Source organism: Centropristis striata, chromosome 6 (genome assembly GCF_030273125.1).
Source record: "Centropristis striata isolate RG_2023a ecotype Rhode Island chromosome 6, C.striata_1.0, whole genome shotgun sequence".
NCBI classification, from domain to species: Eukaryota; Metazoa; Chordata; class Actinopteri; order Perciformes; family Serranidae; genus Centropristis; species Centropristis striata.
In genome coordinates this window covers 15683605-15707052 of record NC_081522.1, presented here as the reverse complement: position 1 = coordinate 15707052, position 23448 = coordinate 15683605, and the positions used below count along the sequence as shown (strand labels likewise).

General features: G+C 40.7%; 2 protein-coding genes across 3 annotated transcripts in view; one reads left to right on the top strand and one right to left on the bottom strand.

Moving 5' to 3' along the window:
- mapk8ip2 (mitogen-activated protein kinase 8 interacting protein 2) overlaps nucleotides 1-9797 on the top strand; it is a 32185-nt gene extending 22388 nt beyond the window's left edge. For both annotated transcript variants that reach the window (XM_059334669.1, XM_059334668.1), the window contains exons 6-14: nucleotides 161-2372; nucleotides 2491-2699; nucleotides 3956-4031; nucleotides 4656-4828; nucleotides 4929-5038; nucleotides 5151-5273; nucleotides 5401-5471; nucleotides 5564-5662; nucleotides 7249-9797. In XM_059334669.1, the coding sequence (XP_059190652.1) occupies nucleotides 161-2372; nucleotides 2491-2699; nucleotides 3956-4031; nucleotides 4656-4828; nucleotides 4929-5038; nucleotides 5151-5273; nucleotides 5401-5471; nucleotides 5564-5662; nucleotides 7249-7321 (3146 nt within the window). In that variant the 3' untranslated portion in view covers nucleotides 7322-9797. The remainder of the gene's footprint in view (nucleotides 1-160; nucleotides 2373-2490; nucleotides 2700-3955; nucleotides 4032-4655; nucleotides 4829-4928; nucleotides 5039-5150; nucleotides 5274-5400; nucleotides 5472-5563; nucleotides 5663-7248) is intronic.
- arsa (arylsulfatase A) lies at nucleotides 9793-14851 on the bottom strand. The gene is made up of 8 exons (XM_059334670.1): nucleotides 14568-14851; nucleotides 13170-13410; nucleotides 12790-13008; nucleotides 12421-12590; nucleotides 12036-12160; nucleotides 11441-11568; nucleotides 11249-11351; nucleotides 9793-11143 (listed from the first exon to the last, which is right to left on the bottom strand). Exons 1-8 carry the CDS (start codon nucleotides 14786-14788, stop codon nucleotides 10848-10850), a joined length of 1503 nt encoding a protein of 500 aa, XP_059190653.1. The 5' UTR covers nucleotides 14789-14851; the 3' UTR covers nucleotides 9793-10847.
- Between the last annotated feature and the right edge of the window lie 8597 nt (nucleotides 14852-23448).

Sequence of the window (23448 nt, the reverse complement as noted above, 5' to 3'; positions counted from 1 at the left end):
AGGGTGAATCCTCCTAATTGCTCTCGCCTCCACTACTCTTTTGACCAGTAGTTCACCTTTTGCGTTCTCGACATCATGTTCTTCATAATTGTCCGTGTCACCCAGTGTTTTCATTCCCTCATGGCCTTTCTTGTTTCTCTGCACCTTTTTATCTTCACAGGCTCATTTGGTCAGCATAAGTCCCACCCTTGCTCTGGTGAGATCACTGTTCCAAAGGCAGACCCTTCAATCCAGACAACAAGAGTACCTTCTGTAGACGAGCATTCCCAGTGTTCAGACACAGAGGTGGACCATGACCTCAACAGCGACCACAACCACAAACACTCAAACCGGCGTGCCACCGACACTTACACAATCACGAGTGAGTCAGGTGTGGAGCCGGAGAACGACCTAGACCCAGATGGAACCAGTCGCTGCTTGTCATCCACCGCACCCTTGGGCGGCAACGACGGTGCTGACACACCCTTGTCTGATGAGGAGCTGGAGAAGGACTTTGAAGTGGAGTTTATGTGTAAGGAGACCTATGATATGGTGTGTAAGGAGAATCACTCGTCATATGTGGAATTCCCCTCGATTGAACCCGCTTCCTTCTCGAGCTATGTGTCCTCCAGCCGCTCAGATGGTCCTGACCGGTCCAACAGTTCAGATGCAGCAGTTTCTGCCATGGAGGCAGCAGCTAACGACTCCACCTCTCCATCGTCAGATCCAGGTATAGCAGATATGAACCAGCAGGGTTACATGACTTCAGACCAGGACAAGGACCTCAGTTCACCAGGCTCAGACTCTGACATTGAAGGGGAGCTGGAGGCAGCGTTTGCCTGTGGAGGTCCCGTCGTCTCCAACATGATCTCCTCTATCTCAGAGACAGAACTCGACCTGACCAGTGATGAGAGCAGCAGTGGGCGCTCGTCTCACCTCACCAACTCCATCGAGGAAGCCAGCTCGCCTACATCAGACCAGGAACTTGACCCGGATACAGAGTTAGAGCAGGACAGCGGCATTGTGGGGCTGAAAGTGTCTCTACTTCTTGGCCAACCTGATCCAATCAAAGAAGGGTCTCCTCTTCCCTCTCCTTCCCCTCTACCCTCACCCACTATTGCTACACCCTCCCCTATTGACTCACCTATCTTACATCCTGAGTCCTACGATGATGGTCAGGCTCTGATGGGGCTGCAGAATGTAGACGATGAGCTGTCCCTTGAGCACCAGGCTGACCCTGATGAGACTTTGCCTCCAGCCCAACGATGTGAAGACAGTTTGTCTAGACAGATGGTGCTGCAGATAGAACCAGATCACAGTCTAGAGTGCTTCAAACGCTCCTTCTACCTGCCAGTGGGACCCAGGCTAATGCCCAGCGCAGATGAATATGATGGAACCAGTGAGGGAGACTCAGATTCAGAAAGTGAAGACGACCTAAGTGAGAACTCAGACTCACCATGGCTGCTCAGCAATCTGGTCAACAGGATGATCTCAGAGGGCTCGTACCCAATCAGTTGTCCCGAGGACTGCTTCAAAAGAAAGGTTTCTGTGTCAGACACCATCTCGCCATCCTCGGACATTGGAGACGGAGATGGTTTCAATGATGACGACCAAGAGAAGAAAGCAGAGATGGAGGCATCAGAGGAAGAAGAGAAGGAAGGCAAAGGAGAGAGGAGGAAGAGTGCCGAATCTTTAAAAGAAGGAGCAGTGAAGAGTCCTTGTCTGTATATGAACAACCCTACTGGTGACACCATAAGCCCTCTGATCTTGGAGCACTGTGCAAACAACGAGAGGGCAGCCGCAGATTTCAATCCCTTGTATACCACAAAAGACTCTGAGAAGAACTTCACGGACAAACCATCTAAGAATGCCAGGAGACAAGAGGAAGATGAAGAGCCCAATAATGACTTGATGATGCTAGAGGGCAGGAAGGATCTTGACTCTCCAAGTCTCAGTGAGAGTGTGGTCAGTGACAAGGACGAAGGACGAGAGACTGAGCCCAGGCCAACGAGCCGTTCCTCAGCCTCTCTTGAGCGTATCACCGAGGTTAAACAAAGCCTGACGCTGGACATACCCACTGCCCAGACTAACCGCTGCTTCAGCCTCACCTACTCAACGGACAATGACGAAGAGGAGGATGACGGAGACTCTTACCCCTTCATGGGTAGCTTGAGGAAGCAGTCCTACAGGGGAAGTGACTTAGAGCTTGACAGTTCACCACCTATTGATTCCAGTGTGCCAGATCATCCTATATCTGACCATGACCTCCCACTGTGTGAGAAAGATCTGGCTCTCAGGCAGCCGAATGAAGATGATGGACTGGCCTATGACTCCATGAAGTACACACTAGTGGTGGATGAGAATACTACACTGGAACTAGTCAGTCTCAGAAGGTATGCACTGACAATGAATGTATCTGTGTTGTAATTGAGCAGAACAAATTGAATATTATTTGCGTTATTCTCCTCACCCTCAATTGAGATTTGAAACCGGCAAACCTTGTCCTGTCAGGTGCACCTCCGTTCTGAGTGATGACAGCGAGTTGTCCACGCTATGTGACGAGGAGCCCTTGGAGAAGGGAGAGGTAGACTATGGTCGGGATGATGATGAGGTGAGGCCAGAGCTTCTCAGTTCTTCTGAGGACTCCTCCCCCGAGGCTGACCTCCCATTCTCCAAGAAGTTCCTCAATGTGTTCGTCAACAGCACTTCCCGCTCCTCCAGTAAGTCGCACACTACGTTATTCAGACACTGCACCCATCTGGTAGACTCAGATATATACTTGCAATCAAAGATGTCATTTTAGAGATTTAAGGTATCTTTTTTTTAACGTTTTTTGGAAATACATAAATTTGCTTTTTTCCCCTGAAAGTTTAATGAGAATAATGATACAACTTTTATAAATGCCATTTAAAATCCCCAATCTACTCAAAAATTTGTTTTTCTTTTACCTCTAAGTTTGTCACTAGAGAAGTGTTTTTACATTCCTCTACTTAAGGGCGAGATATCTGTGCACTTGCTGAAAAGATTCAAAAGTTTGCCCGCAAGCTAGATTCGGTATATCACAATTTAAAAAAAGGCCAATATAAAGCTGTAAAACAAACCTGAAACCTCCAAGAAATCCTCTCTGTGATTTGTCAGTACAGGGAGCAAAAAACACACTGTATGTTAACTACATTTACCACTCTAATATATCTGCTAGTGGCTGATTTTAGCAGCAGACTCCTAATCAGAGTCTGGAGGCTCAGGCACATATGGCTGAATCTCTCCGATGTTTCCTCCAATTGTCATACTATATCAGACTGCTGATCACCGGTCAAATTGGTGTGAGCAGTTATGGTGGGTGGGGTGGAAGCCAGATCCAGAATTTCTCAAAAGGTCAGTAAATGGTAGATGTGCTTTCAGCCCCTTTTTTATTACAGTATATTAATGATTTTCTCATTAAACATTAGTGTAATTTCCAAAATGTGGAACTATTCCTTTAACTTAAGCCACTGTGAATATACCCTACAGGTTATGGCCCAGCAGCATTGTTGCTAAAATTGTCCACTCTGGGTCCTTCGACTGAATATGGTGCATTAGGGTTTAGCTCATCACTGTCAGTATGATACATTAACATGTGGTCTAAATTTGGCAGGGAGCCCACACAAGATCTATGGGAGGGCTCAGTTTCCCCAGTACATCCATCATCAATCAGTGCTCTGTCTTCAAGATTCATATCCCTAATGAAGGCTGATTTGCATAATTGAAGGCTCATTACAAGTCTTTCATTGTCATTTCTTTTTTTTGCAAATTCAATTAATTTTCATTTTGACTTCCTCAAAAAATGTACATAAGATAGTTCCCCCAGCAAATAACAAGTTCGAGCAAAACAGTTCAGTGTATTTTATAATATATATAGTATATTGTATATAATATAGTATATTTGGCTTTCTGTTTCATTTGGAAACAGTCTAACAGGTTTGTGTTTTCCACATAGGCACAGAGTCTTTTGGACTTTTCTCCTGTACCATCAACGGAGAGGAGAGAGACCAGACACACAGGGCAGTCTACAGGTAAGACAATCTACAGTACACTCATTTTTGATAATGGGATATCATTATAGCAAAAATTAGATTTATAATAAAAAATTGTTTTTGTCAATAGTGAACGAATAATAATTGCCATTAACTCCAATTTCAGAATTACCATTTTGTGTTCTTGTGTAGGTAAACAAAACAATATTTCTACGAGATTTCACTAATCATGTTAGGGAGAAGGGCAGATTTCTGAGCTACAGCTGTGCTGGAGAGCTGCAGTGTGACTGGTGATAATCACATCAGCCACCACCTGTGTCTGTGCTTTTGTGTGTGTAAGAGCAAGAGGGAAAGCTACACGTACCCCCCTTTGTATACATGGACATTTTGTGCATGTATAATTATGTATTTGCTTTGCCACAGCCTTCTTTTAGAAAGTACTGCCCCACATTACAAGCTCTTTGTCTCCCTCCACCCACCCAATCTTTCTCTCTCACTCTTCTCTTTCTGTTCCCCTATGGGAGTCATCTGAAACCCAAACAGATGCTTCCTGATCGAATTAACTCCAGTGTACAGGACGCCCAGCAGCAGGGAGAAAATGTAAGGACATAACATTTAACAGTTCTTTTTTTGTGTCCTCTACCTCTCTGCTGCTCTCTGCAGGTTCATTCCCAGACATGCAGATGAGCTGGAGCTGGATGTGGATGATCCTTTATATGTGGAGGAAGAAGAGGATGACTACTGGTACCGGGGCTACAACATGCGGACAGGGGAGAGGGGCATCTTTCCGGCCTTTTATGCCCATGAGGTCATAGGGCAGTCGAAGGAGCTGTTGGGTAAGTTGAGAGATACGTTGACTGACATTTCCTCTGTCTCACTCTGAAGGTCAGAAGAATCACATTTTCTATATGTATGTGTCCACATTTCACCCTGTAGGGATGAAAAGAAATCCAGCATGGATTGAGACTTTCAACGTTCAGTTTTTGGGGTCTGTTGAGGTACCTTATCACCAAGGCAATGGCATTCTCTGCGCCGCCATGCAGAAGGTAAGCTGAATAGAAAACAGCATGCACAATCATACAAAACAGATGTATGCATGCATGCATGCTATAGTGTATGCACCACTTAAGCATGTTTTTTTTGTCTTCTGTCTGTTAGATTGCAATATCGAGGAAAAGGACGGTACATGTGCGACCTCCTTCTCTGTGTGAGCTGGAGATTAGCTTGCAAGGTGTGAAACTGATCATGAGCCTGGAGGATGAATACGACACCCTCGATGAGGTATGGAGAAATGAATCAATAAATCACTTAGACAACTCATTCAGAGTCAGTCATCCCTTAAATGTTGAAATAATGCTGCTTTGATGACTTTTTCTCTTTCTGCGTCTCTCTCCATCTCCATCTACAGTATGATAGATGTAGTCACTTCTTCCAGATGAAGAACATTTCGTTCTGTGGATGCCATCCGAGGAACAACTGGTAAACAAACACAATAGTTCTCTGCTCTTGTGTTACCAGTGAACAGTGTAACATCTGACTGATTTCATCATTCTGTTTTCTTCTCTCTGCAGCTACTTTGGCTTCATCACTAAGCACCCGATGCTGAACAGATTTGCTTGCCACGTGTTTGTATCCCAGGAGTCCATGCGGCCTGTAGCAGAGTGTGTTGGGTAAGTCCAAAGCATGTTATTATATTAATTACTCTACATCAAACGTTTACCAAGGCAGAGTAATTACTTTACTTATTTTTTGTGTTTCTGTGACCTTGTTTATCATATTTACTCCACTTAATCTGTGAATGCACTTAAGGGGAGACACTTCAGGTGAATAGGGTCATTTTTTTTAACTTAAAGTTATCACCATGAAACTCCCAGTTTATTTACATTAAATCAATATTTTTTTCTGAATTTGTATGTTCAGATTTGCAAATTAGGCGTGACCTCATTAAATATGTGCTATTTTGCATATATTTCAAGGACATAAATCTGAACATTGGTTAAGGCAAATTTCAATGTTATTATTTAAAAATCTTGACAGGTTAGATTCAGTTTTCTGATCAGAAGTGCATTGGAATATCTCCTTTTATTATTTCATGAATCAGAAATACATGTCAAAAGCCATAAAAAAACATTCTCATGTCTTCGGAAACAATTTGTTATATAAATGAGGGTATGAATGGTATATCGACTAACCCCACTGTAAAACCTTCAGAATATAGTTCGGAATAAAACTGGTTTGATGTTTGATGTATGTAAGTGGAGTTGAAGTTGAGATTTATGGCTCAAGGCATGAAAAAAACTCAAAACAGCCTTTAAAGATTTCACACAATCTAAATGGAAATTACTATTTGAAGAAAAAATATTGAATCTAATTCATAGCAACAACAATATAGAACATGCAAAACACATTGTATAATATTGTGCAGGAGAATTGGAGCTTTCTAACAATGCCTGTGATGAGGAGGTTTAGACTACATTCACAGTGCTAGACATTGCATTATAACACTAACTTTAAGTGAATTTAGGAGGAATTTACAGGCACAAATGGATCAAAAATAGTAAAATATACATATATATGTTTGTTGTGGAAGTTTTCTTTCCACTATTCTGAAAGAAGACATTATGAGAGAAAAATAGCCCAAAACGTCAAAATTGGTGTTTTTGCCTGCAGTGTCTCGCCTTAAATTGTCAAGATTGCTGAAAATGCTAGCAGCCCTTAAAAGAGATTGGAAATTTTGTCTGTAAATCATATTTGAAGTACTCTTTGATGGTTTGCTTTAGCAGTCTGAGTGCATTTTTACTACCAGACATTCTCTTCAGTTGAAAGTGAACAGTGATTCAGGTTTATTTGGCACTGCAGCCCTTAATGTGTGTGCATGTGTGGAAGCTTAGTCATTTCAGCCGTATTGGATTTGAATAATTAAATATACAGATACCTCACTGTCTCTGGTTGGAGCAAGGGCAGGCAGCAGGACATGGATTATGCAGAATTGTTCATTTATCAGCTTCACATCCTGTCTGAGGAATAGACCCAACAACAACAACCCTTCTCTCAGTCAGGGAGAGTGGTTCTGTATTTGCACTGGAATTATTCTGATTAAGCATTCTCCATGTTTGCACCAACCAGCCCTCTCTTGTTAAAGAGGCAAAGCATGACTGTGTGAAATCTGTTACTACCAGAAGGATTACTATGGAAGGTTGTCCTCTAATAGCTGGCAGGTTGATCTTTAGTCATCCGTCTGTCTTTTCCACCACAGACGAGCCTTCCAGGAGTACTACCAGGAACATCTGGAGTACGCCTGCCCGACTGAGGACATCTACCTGGAGTAAGAAGTGTTGCCATGACAACCTACTTCTTCTCAGCAGCTTGTGTATGTTCATCGGGTTTGCCATCAGAGGGCGCTGTCAGTGGGGTTTTCTCTCCATTGTAAAATACTCTTCTGTGTCACTCTAAGCCTGGGATCTTCATTTCTACAGTATGCTAGGCATTTGACTGATTCCATCCATCCCTCTATCTTTGTTTATTTCCATCACCTCCTGATGGAATGATTGCCTGTTTCTTTTATCTTTTTCTATGATATAAAACTAAGACGCTGAGCACCTGTTTATTTAAAGGTTCCTCTTTTGAAATGAAAACAATATACCTACTACTGCTGTTTCACTTTTCAATGCATGGCTAGTAGGGTTACTGCACACTGACACACCAAGAAATACACATATCCAAGTGAATGGCAAGCAGCTCAACAATCAGTACGGGAATGTAGAATCAAGAGGTTGTCGTTTAATTAACTGTAAATATGTATTTGTTCAATATTGACAAAACTGCTAATTTGATTTCTACTGATAGTGACATTGGAGCAAAGTAGAGAGAGTACAGTGAACTGTCCTTGGTCCGAGCTTACCCCTGTGTCGCGTACAAGATGTAGTGTGTGTTGTAAATACATGTATAGAAAGTAGACATACAGGCGCCTCATCCACACTAATTAAGAAACACTCAGAGTTGAGACTGATGGATGGGGTTTTGTTTTGTTGTGGGTATTCATGACTCGCTCTGACAGGAGTAACTGCAGATGTAAGAGATTTTAGAGTACTGACTTGTCATGAACTTTGAATGTCATTAGCCCTGCAGATATTTTATTCAGCTTGGATTATGTGCAGTTAAGTGTCAGCACATTTGGATGATATGACAGAACCATTTCGCTTTTGTCCAGTCGTCAAACTTGCACTGCTTGCTGATCTTCACCGTGGGGAGCTTTCATAGGAAATCATTCAACCGTTAAAAACTGCAAATCATAGATCACTGTCTGATTTGCTGTGATTGATGTGACTTTCAGGTCAAAGAAAGCAAAGGCCCTGTGAAAAGCCATATTCCAACACCTCCGACTGTTTAACTCTGGTTGTCAGTGACATCCTAGTCTCCGTTTTCTGTTGACTCGGCAGTTTCATTGAGGGAAAAGGAGCGACCAGACTGACCACGTGCCAGTCATGCTGTATTGCAGTGTGCCTACTGTACAGTGAGAGCATCCTGCTAATACTTGGTCCTGGTATCACAATGTAATCAAACCTTTAATAAATCATTAAAAGGGAGGTTTTATAGTTATGTAAATGGTTAGACTTTGACCTTGTTTTTTAAGTATGGTGGATAAAAGGGATGGCCACGTGTTCATTAATTTATTTTTTGCTCTTAGTCTGGTTCAAAGGTTAAAGCACTATTCACTCAATACACAATAACCTACTCTGAGGTTGTTGTACCATACCATAGCTTACAGTCTAGCACCTTATATACAGTAAGAAAAATGATGCACTCAGTAGTTTCAGGCTTTACCACCTCTACCATCCCCATTGTTCTTTCAGACACTGTTTAGCATCTTGTTCTGCTGCTTTCAGTCACAGTCCACGAGAACAAACACCTCAGTTCACTGATGATATGGCAGGAGGCAGGTAGGGTGTTATCTACATATGTATCGCTGTCAGTTAGATCATGTATATACAATAGCGAATCTAAGATAGTGCTGTGTCCTTTATGTTAAGTATGTTATGAAATGAATATGTACATTAATTAAAAAGAAATTTAAAGAAAAGATCACAACCAGACAAAAACCCCTGAAGGAAAAGAAGAAAAAAAACAAGACTATCTGTGATCTGCAATAATTTTATTTCAGTGTCCTATGTTTCTTCACAACATGTTAACTCAGTATCTGTCACACAGGTGGCATTTGGGTTCCTGCCAACTCCGTAACTCTCTCCAGACAGGCTTCAGCAGCACATTTAGGGCACATTTGTTAGATGTGACGTAAGTGTGTGACACGCACCCACCAGACTACTGACCAATAAGCTGTTAGAGCTGAATAGTGACCGAGTCAGCTGCCACTGGAAAAACTATTACTGCGTCTTGCCGATTATAGTAATCGCCTTTGAGCTCCAAAGTGTGACCCATCTCTGATCTGTATCTATTTGCTTCTGATTATGTTTTTCTATCTTGTTACAGCCTAGTTAAAACCCTTCTTTCCACACAGCTACACAAAAACAACCTCTGAGGATGATCTAGTCCCATATAGCCGCTAAGACATACATTAACAGTTAAACCAAACTTTTGACTTTATTACATTAACAAAATTCTTCACTGTATACCTAGAGCAAAACAGTATGTGACAGAACAAACATATCCTATCTTGTATCTTTAAAAACAAGGACTTGTAAAATTAATTAAAATTCCAGGGAAAAACAAAGAAAAAATGACAAAAAAATCACTCTGCCTTGTCATGGGTTTGGTCTTATGAATAAAATATATGCTTGATGTCCGAAACCTTTATTGTTGTCTTTATTGTTTGGATCTACTCTTGTTTGTGTGATTGAAATATGTTGCAAAGCATTTTCACATAAAACCCATACATTTATTTAAAATCTTGTGATTCTATAGCATTTTCAGATGAAAATCACATTTAAAAAAATCAAAGAATTAAAGATGTATTCAAGACGTCAAACATTATGGAGAGTTAAGTGAGAAAAAAATTCTGCTGATCCATGTTCTGGGTACATTTTCTCTCCTATGATTATGACTTGAGAACAGGTGTAAAAAAAAAAAAGGTTTTTCCAGTATTGTTTTATAAGTTCCCTTTTTGTACCTGTAAACTGGGTGGATTGCTGGTGTAATACTCTTTTTGGCCACAAGAGGCCGAAGTGCACCACTACCCCCATGTTCCAAATATGATTAAAATCATTCAGGATATCTTGCAGGTGAGCTTTGAATTTCTCTATGCACTTTAATCACAAGGTAAATACGGTATATTGGATGCTAGCATGTTTTATAACATAACCGTCATGTCTTTTGTTTGGCTACAATGCTTTTTTAATCTGCTATAGCTAGGATGATTAATGATAATAAACCTGCCAAAACCTCATTTTCACCTGTTTCATGGATGGAAAACAATTAAGGAACTTTGATAGAATATTCTAGTAAAACCTTTTTCACTGGCTCTTAAGTTATAAACAAAGGAGAGAAAGCAATTTAGACTTAGAAAATTGATCACCAGATTTTTTTTTTTATCTCACTTGCCTCTCAGGCCTTGAGCAGGAAATATACATGTATACAGTACATTGTTATACATCAGTTCTAGATGTAGTCAGTATCAATTAAAAAAAATCCTCATTGAGGAAACAGATGGTTTACAATGTTACTTTTCAGTATGAACAGTAATTAAATCACCTGTTCATGTGCAAGAAAAGCTGCATCATTAGGGAATTACAAAATTAGCATCACATCTTATGCTTTTACAGATCTTGGGATAAAACTCAGTGCAGTACTTCCAGGTGGTCCCACATTGTCATCATTAGAGTTTACAGGAATTTTGTCCATTCAACACTTGCAGCAGCTGGGCTTGGGGCTACACTGAGGATTGCAGCAAGGCTCCAGATCCGGGTCTTCTCCTTTCGATATCTGGCTCTCTCCAAACACCATGGAGGCTTCAAACTGCTGCTTGACTTTCATGATCCTCTCCAGCAAGTCTCGGAGCTCAGGTTTTCCCAACAGGGAGAGGGGGTAGTGCTCAGAGGGGTCGGCCTCCAGGTCAAAAATAAGAGGGGGGTCATGGGCCTTGAGGACTGCAAATACTGGGCAGTCGTTGTCCGGGGTAGTACCGCTGTGGGTAGCACCTGATGCACAAACGTGAACAGGAAGGAGTCAAAAACAGCTCAGTTCTGACTGTGATTATGCTTCTTGACATTTTCAACTGATTGTGTATATAAAGACTGCGGTACCTCGTGTATAGAAGTGGGCCTTGTATTTCCCCAGCCTGAGAGCAAACATGCCATACTTCTCATTGGGATCAGTGGGGTAGAACATCATGGTCTCTCTTTTACCCTGAAAAAAAGGATTAAAAATAAAAAGGATTACAACAACTTGGGTTCACATGACTACAATCTCTACAGTGTGAGGTATAATGCCACAACCTTTCCCTGGTTGACAAGGATTTCTGTCATATCGACCCCATCCAGCATCACTTGGGGTAGTTTGGCTCCTGCCAGACTTGCCAGTGTGGGCAGGATATCCAGAATGCTGGCCATCTCATGAGTCACACCTATATAGAAAACCCCCCAGCAGAAATCAGTAACAGCCTATGTATAATGGGTTTGCATTGATTTATTATGGTCTTCATAGTGGAATCATAGTCGACCAGTTGATGTCTGGAATGTATGAAATCAGTGTAGAGACTCATGAAATGCTTTTCAAAATGGACAGCTGTAAAGTGTAGTATAAGGGACTGAAATAAGCAAAACTACCAGTATGGTCATCGAAAGGGAAACATAAACCAAAATGCTCTTTGTAGAAATCTAGACATAATTGAATTGTCAGGTGAATTTTAAGCAAGATTTTGAATGTGGCAAAAAACAGAAATTCAAAGTAAGGCCAGTTTCCATCAACTGGTTTGGAGCAAATAGAACAGAGTACATGTTATAATAATGTGCCAGTTAAAAGAGTAGAATAAGTAGAAGTCAAAAACCAGAAAAACAAAAACAAACAAGTCATCTAATTTTCAGACCAGACCTGGCCTGATGGTGCCTGGCCAGAAGGCGATGGCTGGCTCTCTCATTCCTCCCTCATAAGTTGTCCCTTTTCCACATTTCAGAATGCCAGCATTACCTCCACGGGACATTCGCATCAGTTCCGGCCTACACACAGAGACAGAAATAACACAGCATTTAACAGAAGGCAATAAATGCAATATCATAAGAAGGCAATAAATCGAATATTATAATTGGAGACATAAAAAGACATAATGTTCCTTAACCTTTGAACAAGAAAAACACCACTGTAACACAGCTTTTGTGGAGGGATATTAAAATGTTTGCATAAGAAAATATGAAAGTACAATAAAACAATACAGGTTAGATTTTTTTGAATATGAAAACATTCAGGAACAAAAACGAACCCGTTGTCTGAAGTGAAGAAAATGAGTGTATTGTTAATCACTCCTGTCTTCTCCAGAGTTTTCATTAGGTTTCCGATTGTGTTGTCCAACTCCAACAGAGCATCTCCAAATGGGCCCCTTAAAGAGCGTCCAGCTGCACCTGGACCTGCATACTGGGGGTAGTGGGTGTGCTGCAGGAGGAAGTAGAAGAAGGTGATCACTGTCTCAATGCGCTAAGTTACCATTGTCTACCAACATGGGGTTGCCGTGATAGACTTTCTTGTTTGAAAAACTCATAAGGACCAGGAGAGAACTCTGATTGTTACTGATTGTAAGTGTTGTTTGGCTTACTTGCAGGGTTCACTATCACACATAATTTTTGTTGCTTACATGGGAGGGGTAGTAGAGGAAGAAAGGTTGTTTTTTCTTGGCTGACGTGGTGATGAAATTGGTTGCAAAGTCACTGTAAGCGCTTTCCAGATCAAGGAAGTTCACTGGCTGCTGCTTGATGACCTCATTGAGCATTAGTGGGACAGTTACAGTGCCAACATCACACAATCCAAAACACTTAACATCTGGGGGAAAACAAGTCAGGTTCCAACAGGGGCCCTGGGAAAGAAACAAGGGGACAGAAGAACAAATATTAAAGTACATTTTGCAGAAAAGAAATGAGTAGTGAATGCTACTTTTGATAAATACCATCATGAATAATCTCTAAAGTGTCTATCATTTGTGAAACTCAGTCTGGAGCTGAATTCAATCGTACTGACCATGTCGTGGGAGTAGGGGATCCCCAGGTACTGGTCAAACCCCTGCCTGGTTGGAAGAAACGTCCCATTGGCCCCAACACCCAAGTGCCACTTCCCTATGGCTGCAGTAGCATAACCCACAGGTTTCAACACTTCAGCAATGGTGGTCTCGTTCAGAGGAAGACCACCTCTGGAGCCGGGGTAAAACACTCCTGGGTAGACACCTGAGCGGGTCTGATAGCGACCCGTCAACAACGATGCCCTGGAAAGACCCCAAAACTTAATTAAGTGAGGTAGAACATACCAGAAAGGATATAATGTACAGTATGTTGACTAGAGGGTTGGGATTTCATTTTGTGCAGGATATCAAATGGACAGCTTGTAAGATGAAACTATAAGAAACTGTTTGTGCCATGTATAAATTAACACATTAATGGAGATATTCTTCAATGTGAACCTGTTGTTTTGTGTAATACTTTATGGTCTATCTACTGCTTACTAGTCATGTTACTTAATTCCTCTTAAAACAACTGAATCGGTTTCAGTTCCTCCTTTTTGTACTTTATATACAACTGAAGAAAACAATGTAAGCCACACTGGAAACTCAAATTATGACAGCATCTATCTTTTTTTTTCTAAATTACACCTTTGAATATTTACTGTCTCACTTCTTTCCTGGACACATTGAAGGGACTATATTTATAGTGTCTCTGCTAATCAGTAGTGAGTTTATATTAACTACTTTATCTCCTCTTGTGTAATATTCTTTATGAGGTTCACCGTTTTGGTGATATGCTCTTATCCCTCAACAGTGATTGAAGCATTTCTATCCATACAAGGGAGCAGTTAGACTCAGGAAAGATGCATGATAAAAGATTGTGGGGAAAAAGACGCAAAACATTAAGAAATCCTTGCACTCTTCAGCTGTTTCACAAATGATTAGGGAGTTCTAGCAACTACTGTAAGGTATATTTAACCGCCAGGTCCGTCACTTTAACGTGACAGAGGGTTATGGGATACAATTACAGGACTTAACTGATCCCAAAAATAATATAAAAAAAGACGGTATACAACGGTGTACAATGCCTAGATATCAGCTCTTAAATTAAACTCTTATGAGCTATTTTTGTTGTTATCGTTATATTTGTCCAGACAAATGTACCTTTAGTACCAGGCATTAAAATGAACAAATGCAATGAAGAAAACAAAGGTGGTCTGATATTTCTTTTCATGACTGTACTGTAAGGTATATTAAACCGCTATGTCCGTCACTTTAAAGTCACAGAGGGTTATGGCATACAATTACAGGACTAAACCGGACCCAAAAATAATATTAAAAACATGGTGTGCATAGGTTTTAAAAGTATTTGCTTGTTTTTTTTTTTTAATGATAAACTAGGTAGATAAGGTCGTAGATACCTGGACGGGGTGCAGACGGGGCTGGTGCAGTAGAAGTCGGTAAACCGGAGTCCTCCCGCTGCCAGGCGGTCCAGGTTTGGAGTGAGAGAACTGGGGTGTCCATAGCAACCCAAGTCCCCGAAACCTAAATCATCTGCGAAGAGGAGGACGAAATTTGGCGGTGAAGCCAAACAGGTGCAAAAAAGAAAAGCGTTCACAAAGAAGAAGCCGATGTAGTCCATTCTGCGTCTTCCTACATCTGACTAATAATAAGGAAGAGCTGTGGGACCAGAGAGAAATCAAAACAAATGTCGTCACTTGCGGAAGCTGTCGCGTGCATTTGACGTCACGCACGATTAGCTGCGAACCAGCCTACATAATGCAAGGAAACTCTTTAATTGTTTCTATAATGAGGGAGGCGCTTTTTTATAAGAATTTTGGACTGTGTCTCTCTTTCTCCATAAGGTATGCAACAATGTTAACCATTTTACTGGGAACAACTATTCTGCTGGTCTTTAATAGCAAAAGCTTCCAACACAGTGTTGGGATGTTACTTTGCATAGCTTTGCAAAGTACCAATTTAATTCACCAATTACTTCACACAGGAAGAAGTAGCACAATGAACAGAACTGCAAAAACAAATCTAGCTTGGTTAAGTACTTTGTAATTTAAAAAATAAAGATCAAAATTATATTGAAATTATAACAAAAACAGCCAAAAAAGAAAAGGAAAAAAAGACCCTCAGTAAAAAGTGGGAAAGTACACGAAATGTCAGCTTTGGTTTTGTACGTCTGTATCCAGAAACTAGAGTCCAGATAGGAGTACCGCACCAATAAATATTAGCCTGCTAAGGCAGCTAACTAATAAGATTTATGTGTATATATATATATATATATATATTCTGGAGGTTTATCCATGATGATGCTGCAACATTTGTCTTTTTGCCAAGCACAACATGAAAGTTAAGAGTTGCTGGCCGCCTGACAAATGCATTTCCTGTGCATGTCTTCACAGAAACCTTTCCTTTCATGGCCCAAAATTTGTAGTATCAGTATTTCACAACAAAAAATTACAAAAGAAAGTAAATACAAATATTGTTGTAGCTGAACCACTAGAAAGGTAATGCAAAATGTAGTTAAAATACTAGTTAAATTACACAGTCCACTATTCCCCAACACTGCTAACACATATATATATATTTTGTACGTGTTTGTATTGTGACTACTGTTGCAGGAGACTGTCCACAAATGTCTTTAGCTGTTTTTGCCTCCTGCCAATCTAATGTTTTGTCTGCCTCTTGACTGAAGTTGTTAGTCTGAGAGGCCTGAGGCTGAGTTTCTGTCCTCTGTGGCAACCTTGGTTTGTGCCACTGATTCAACCTGACACATGGTCAATTACGAAAACAAGAGGAGAAATAAATCACGGGTGCTATGCTGCAGGAGCCACCAGTTTGAGGAGAAATGGACGTCACAGCTGATTTCGTTGCGTACAGACTCTAGTCCAGTATTGGGCCTATTTATTTATTTATTCTCAGCGAAGTTGACAGGAAAAGAAAAGGAGGTTGCTACCTGCATTCAAATAAGCTGGTATTGTGTGTGTATGAGAAGGGCGAGTGAATGAGTGAGGAAACATAGAAATCCCTGCACATGTGTCATTTCAATCATAAGAACAGTCACTCAGTTGATTCCCAGGTGATTTAATGCAAAGTAATGCTGACACCTGAAGCAGAATGAGAGAGAAGTGGTCCGATAGTGGAATTCAGATAATGGCTGTTTTCATTGGTGCTGATTAATTATGCAACACACCCACTGTACCTTTCCACAACAAACACCAGAGCCCCAGAGTGTGTGTGATTTTCTTTATATAGAAATTTAATGAGCATTGTTGCAGGGTGCCTGAGGCTGAGGATTTTCATGTCCAATGACTTATTTTCCTTAAATTTCTGCGCACACGATAAGAATAAAGAATGTGAACTTGTATGTGTGTGTACACTTATGGCTATCAGATATCTTGCTTGCTGTCCAGCATCGCTGTTGAGCCTCAGGGAAGCGTTGCTGTGGCATTGGCTGATAGATAGTTTTGATTTACTATTCACTTTCACATCTCTCTACAGGACTGACCTACATTCAGCAGATACTCTGAGAAAGTGAGTGAGAGAGAGAGAAAGAGAGCAAGAGAGAGAATTGAGATAAGATATTAAGAGGCAGATGCTCCACAGCTATCAGCTGTTTTCTTATTCTCTGTGGTTCGGCTGCTCTTTTTTTTAATGCTGTGGGAATATCAAACCCACTGAACCATCCATGGATCCATGGATGATTGGATTATGCAAAAGTTATGTACATACATTGTCATGTGTGTAATGTATCAAGTCATTGTGTGTGTGTGTGTGTGTGTGTGTGTGTGTGTGCGCGCGCGCGCGCACGTGGGGCACAGCCTTACCATTTTATCATTAAGCCAATTTTTAGGGCCAATCACAGACATATCTTTTTTTTTCTTGTCAGCCTATATGTTTTCCAATAGTACGAAATTATCATTGTTATTTTTAAATGGTCAGCAATTGGCTGATATCGAAAATACACTGATATTCTTTCATCAAATTTTTTTATGTTTTTCATCCTTTCTCAAATGGTCAGCAATCGATTGATACCGAGCATGGATACATCTTTATTTACCTATTTATTTTAATTTTTATCAATTCCTTTTTATTTTTTAACGGTCAACTGTCGAATGATCCTGAACATAAAGTACTAATGTTTATGCAGCTATTAATTTTATCTTCATTCTCTATTTATTTCCCACTTATCACTACAATTATTACAACAATTGGTTGAAAATGTAATGCAATGTATGTATAATGTATAATAATGTTAAATATTCTCCAGGAAATTATTTTTTCAGGATAACAGGCAAAATGGGTGCACAAACCTCATAGGAATGTTCTTATCACATTCTACCTTAAAATAAATTCTCTGTTTCAGCCACCATATTGGTGATCTGTGATTTTTTTCCCCTGTTTAAAAGGCTCTAGTGTTTAGCCAACAGTCTGGCTGTGGAGGTAAGGGAAGAAACAGTAATACTTAACCTACTGAACTAAAAAGTGTGTATCCACAAATATATACATATGTATCTGTATGAGATAAGTAAGAATGAAGCTGTTATGAACAGTGCAAAGCCAAAGAACAGAACATGATCACTGTGAACTTTTAAAAAACCGCCTCGCTGCAGGAGCTCCCATCACTCTGAGCTTTGAAAACATCTCTGCAGGGAACAACATGGTGCTACAAGCCTGAAGGGGGGGCACTGACATTCTTCCTTTTCCATTTTAAATTTAATACCACAAATCATCTGAAGGATCCACGCTCTGTTCAGGTAAAAGGATGAATCAGTCATTAGTCCGGTAGCTTGTAAAGGAATGCCTGGAAGCAGCATCATTAGGAGCAAATAATTTATGATAATGACTGTTTAGGTTTTGCCAACACTAATGACTTGTGAGGGTGTTTGCCAGACGGCCCATCTAATGTGATCCAGTAAAAGATGACTGCTCTGACCTCTTACTGTGAGTAAATGAAGACTTTTGTCAGTGACAAACACAGAGTAGGACAAGTAGCTTCAAGCAGCTGTGGCTACAAAAAGGTCCTCACACCTGCGTGTGTGTGTGTGGATGGGGATGGCGTGTATAGATGTGTCCATGCTAAGCTTCAGTTGCCGTGATCCCTTTACTGTTGCTTAGGATGATGTCGCTGAATTTATTTGGGATTGAAATTTGGCCATCTTTATATCAGATGGATTGCCCTGCTAGAAAAACTCATCTGATTTAATGTCCCTTGACAGAGAGAGTGTGTATGTATGTGTCTACGTGTGGATCTTGGACACCTTTTTGCTTTGAACATCTGCTTTCGCAGCCTATGGGAACTGTGTGTTTGGGTCTCTGTGTGTGTGCACTTCCAAGTGTGCGCATGTGCATATAATGCGATAGCTTCAGGCAGATGAAGGTGTGGAACAGACCATCTCCGAAGAGCTGATGGAAAGAAATGAATCCCACCATCCACGCTCATCCCTCGGCAAAGAAACAAGGAGAGGGAAACCATCCTCACACCTGCAGGGAAAGTCTGCCCACCTCACCTCCTTTCTTCTGCTAAATAACAAGATATCACACTCACAGTTTTCTGCACATGCTGCTAGTTTATTTAGCTTCACAGCAGGTAATAACTGGTATGTGAGCCAGCAGTAAACAAGCACCAATGGATCCCTTTTCTTGTCTTCTTCTGGCTGTTTGTCATTTCACACAAAATAAGCAGTCTGAACCTGTGAGTTAAACTGTGAAGGATAATTTCACAGTGTTTGTGGACCAGTAGTCTGCGTAAAGCAGCATAAGGTGCAGGTGAGCAGCTTGAGCACTAGTGGGCGCCATTGGATCACAGTTCCCCATGTCTTCCTTGCATGCATCAGTCTCAACAGTGTCTAAAAGAGAATCTTCAATTTAGTCAGATTTTTACCATTAGTTCCACAGACAATCTCTGTTCAATCTGTTCTCCCAGGCTGTGCTGCACAATACGCTGAGCAGTAATAGAGCCATTGAAGGTTGATATGTATCTGCAGCACATGTTAAATTGCTGTTAGGCTTTCTGACATTTCCAGTCTGGGTAAAGCTGGTATTTCATGACTTCATGTAGATTTCTCATGCCAGCCTTTACAGCTCTGCCTCTTTTTTTGCCAATTCTTTCACCTCTTTTAGTATCTTGCAAATTACTTGCGGCCTCTTAGATAAGGTCAGAGTTGGCTTTAGGACTAGTGAGAAACATTGCAAAAGGAGGATGGATAGATAGATAGATAGATAGATAGATAGATAGATAGATAGATAGAGTGCAAGTGTCAGGAAAAAAGGAGGCAATGGGATACATCAGTGGATAATTCAGAACCATGGACAGCTCTTAATACTTTGATTTAGCTCTGCCCTGACAGCAGAACGTTTTCTAAATGAGTGTGCCTCCTATTATCTTTTCGTCAAGCAAATGCATTTTGAGCAGCATACTCCACAACATCTTTGAAGTGGCTCCTGAGAGGAGATATAGCGATGAATAAGGGCAAATTGTTAATAACACCAAGTGTTTCATATCCTGCGGTTTTCATTCTAGACTACACAGATAGACTGCATCATCATGATAAATAACAGTTATTACACATATTGTCAACGGCATATCATAAAAGTATATAAACACCACATAATTTAGTTTTAATAGCAAAATTTGATTCCAGACACTATGAAGACAGCCTGAGGTATTTGCTTAAGGCTGTTGTGTGACCACATTTTGCAACAATCTGCTGTATGAGCAGGGATCACACAGTCCTTTCGATGATGAAAAGTCATTGTTATTCTGGCTTGTGAGCTGAGGGAGCAGTGATAGAAAACATCCTGGCAAATAAACAGAGGTTCATTGGCACAATAGAGGCTGGAACAGAGCACAGAATTATGCAATGAAATCTAACAGGCCTCTGTGGAGCAACATGAGCTGAAGAACTCATAAATGTTTGAGGACCTGCTGGGGTAATCTGCACTTTTGTCGACGTTCTCGGCTCACACACTGAAGCTCTCATTGTACTAAACATAGAGCAAATGTTCTCTTCAGATGCACGTCACCTGCGCACAAAATCCTGAAGAGACATTACAGTCAGAATGAGTGTTACCGTCATTTTCTCTTTGCTGCACTATCACACACACGGGCAGTCCGATATAAACAGCACCATCCAGTCCCCTTGTGATTGAGTCGATGTATCCCTGTGTGGTCCCTGCTTTCTTATGATGGACTGCTGGTGGTAAGAACAACCTGCCCTTGCTACCGTTTTCTCCGCAACTGCCTGGTAATATTATAAAGAAAGGCGGTCTGAGTGGCCCTCATGCCCGCTGCCATCCTCCAACTACCCTCGGGCTGTCATCTGCTGCCACACTGCAAAGCTCCACAAGTGATTTATTCTTTTTCAGGCTGACTTCTGCCTCACCCCTGCTCTCGTCACACAGACAGACGGGCCTGAGAGATACACAGAGATGACTCGAGAGGAACGGGCCTGCACAGAGTAAGATGACATCTACTCAGAATAGAGTTTTCTGCTGCATTTGTGGGCTATGAGATAACTGATGTTTGCTAAGAGCTAAGCTGAAAATATTCAGATGAACGTTACATGAGATAAATGCCAAAATGTTTACGGATGTAGAGATTTATCATCTCTGCTCCTCCATCAACTGCTCAGCTCACCTTGAGATGTGCTTCGGCTCAGCGTGTCCTCAGGGACAAAAAACTCTTGGCTTTGATTGTAAACAACTCTGTCTGAATTTATTATCATCTGCCACAAGTGTATAATCACAAAGACCAGTTCCTCACATCTACATTTCCATATTCATGCGCATGCTGCTGTCGAAAGTAAATGGTAATTTTTTTTTTTCATTTTCCAATTTGAATTTTGCATTGTCATCATTTGTAATTGGAACAGACATAGCCAACCCACTAAGCTGCACCACACTCCTCCCCTAGCTTTTTGTGATTGATTAAAAAGAGTAACACAGAGCACCGTGTGGATTTAATACATTCTGACTTACAGTACTCAGACTGACGGTGGCTTTTCCTGTAGTTGTCATGCTACAGATATTCGCATCAGAGATAGTTTTTCCCCCGCGAATACACACTCATGTCACAGTGGAAACCACTTTAAAATCTTTTTTCTTATCATTCATCAAACAGGCCAAACCGATGTCAAACGCTGATAAATGCAAACAGAATATATTTCAGAGAAGAAGATGTAAACAAGATTGTTAGGCCCTTCATTAGCAGCTCCAGTGCTTTTCTCAGTTACAGTATGTGACCAGATCACTCCTAATGACTGTGGAGCCACAAACAGTAATGAATGCAAAACGCATGAGCTGACTTAATGATTATTTTCCCATTTGTGAGTTTATCTTGATCAGCTGATGGTAGACGTGGCTTCCTCTGTCGCTCGTCCTGGGTACCAAGCAGATCTGATAAAGGTAAGAGGGGTAATTTGAAAACAACTGGAGAGGTAAGAAACTTCACACATCATTTTCTGTGTGTGAAATGCAGGAGGCAGAGACAGTGTGTCTTCTTATCACTTTTTTTTCGATAATTACCTTTATTAAGGTGTCACACTTTATCCTCTTTATTTATCAGAAGCAAAATACAAGCACTTATTAAACTTATTTATAGCACACACTACTGTATTTGGAAGAAATAAGGACTTTCAGCCTTTCAAACTGTTAATTTTGAATTAAAGTGCACCTAGCTAACCTAGCTAGTGCTAGCATTAGCTGATGACTTAGCATCTCCAGCTCCAACCTCTGTCCAAATTTGGTCACTTCTAATTCCAAAAAAAAAAAAGATTGAGATAACTCTGTAGTCCACAAACCAGTGGGTGACATCACAGTGATGAAGTCCACTTCTTTTATACAGTCAATACTAAACACACAGCTTAACATTAGTCCCGTCTATGATGCTAATTGGCCTATCATTCGCGGCACTTATTCGATCGATTTGTTTTGATTAGAGTGGACAGATTCAAAGATCTGAACTCGGGTAATAAACATAAACATAGTCCATATATATATATATATATATATATACTTCTAAAGTCATTACTGTATAATATTACCATTACGCGGCCTTGTTGAATACTCGTTTCTGATTGGTCAGTTGCAGCATTCTACGATCTGTTTTTTTCTGAAGAGCCTACGGTTACCATGTATAACAGACCTTTGCTATGGACAAAGTATTTATCATAGACTGTGAAGGAAAAGGTTCAGTCATATCAATCAAATATGTCCGTCAAATTTATCATCAGCTGTGGCAAAAAATGTTGGCTTTCCATCTGTCCACCAGAAAACACCATGGAAGATTTTTTCTAATATCTATATATTTAGAGAGCATGAAACTTTTCATTCATGGTTAATAGCTGAACTGTTCCCAGTAAAGAAAAAAACAAGAGAACAGTGCAGACGAAGCAGGAGAGGTTAAAAAGAAAGGGCTGGACGAAGGAGAAAGCAATGCAATTGAAGACAGACAGGAAGTAAACACTTAACTGAACACAGTGTGGGCTATTGCAGGGTTCACAGACTGGGTCATTAAAAACGAAATGTCAACGGACTTTGACAGTTCAATCACGGGCTGTTGTCAGTTTATGCAACTGTTCAAAATTAAAAGTCTCTAAACCTTAAGTTGACATAAACACAGAATCTAATACTATTTTTGTTCTTCATGGTAATTCAGACCCTTCTGGTTTTGCGTCTATCCTGCATCACTCGGTTGGGGTTCTTTTCACAATAATGACCCACTCGCTGTACATTATCCCTTACTTATAAACCATACTGCTAATAAATGCTAATCAAGGGCTTAAAATAAAGTGGCACCATTTCTGTATTAGTATTTCTCAGCTTCATAATGAGGCGCAGTGTCTCTGGCTTCAGTGGAGTACAGTACTGCTCATCATCCTTGTTACTGTTTCCAGTGCCATATTGCTTTAATCACATGGAATTTATTTTGGTGGGGAAGCAGGGACGGGCTGTAAATGAATTAACAAGTATAGCAATACAAAGTGTCTAATTACAGTTTTGACTCTGAATTAGCATGGCAAGCTATTAGCCACATCAGTTTGAGGAGTGACTCTTCAGAGAGCTGGAACTCGCTCTCCGTCAAAAGGGTATTTAAGCTATCACACTGCATATCAGCTCCCATACAACAATGGTCCTGGGGTTAGCCTCCGAGCAGATCTAGATCCTTGAATCAATTACCACTCCAATGCCCACAAACCCAGATCCCATTTCTCCGTGTCACACTCGATAAAAGCTATTCCCTGTCTTTCTACGCTGTCTGTCTCTCAGCGCTGAAGCTGTTTCTCATTT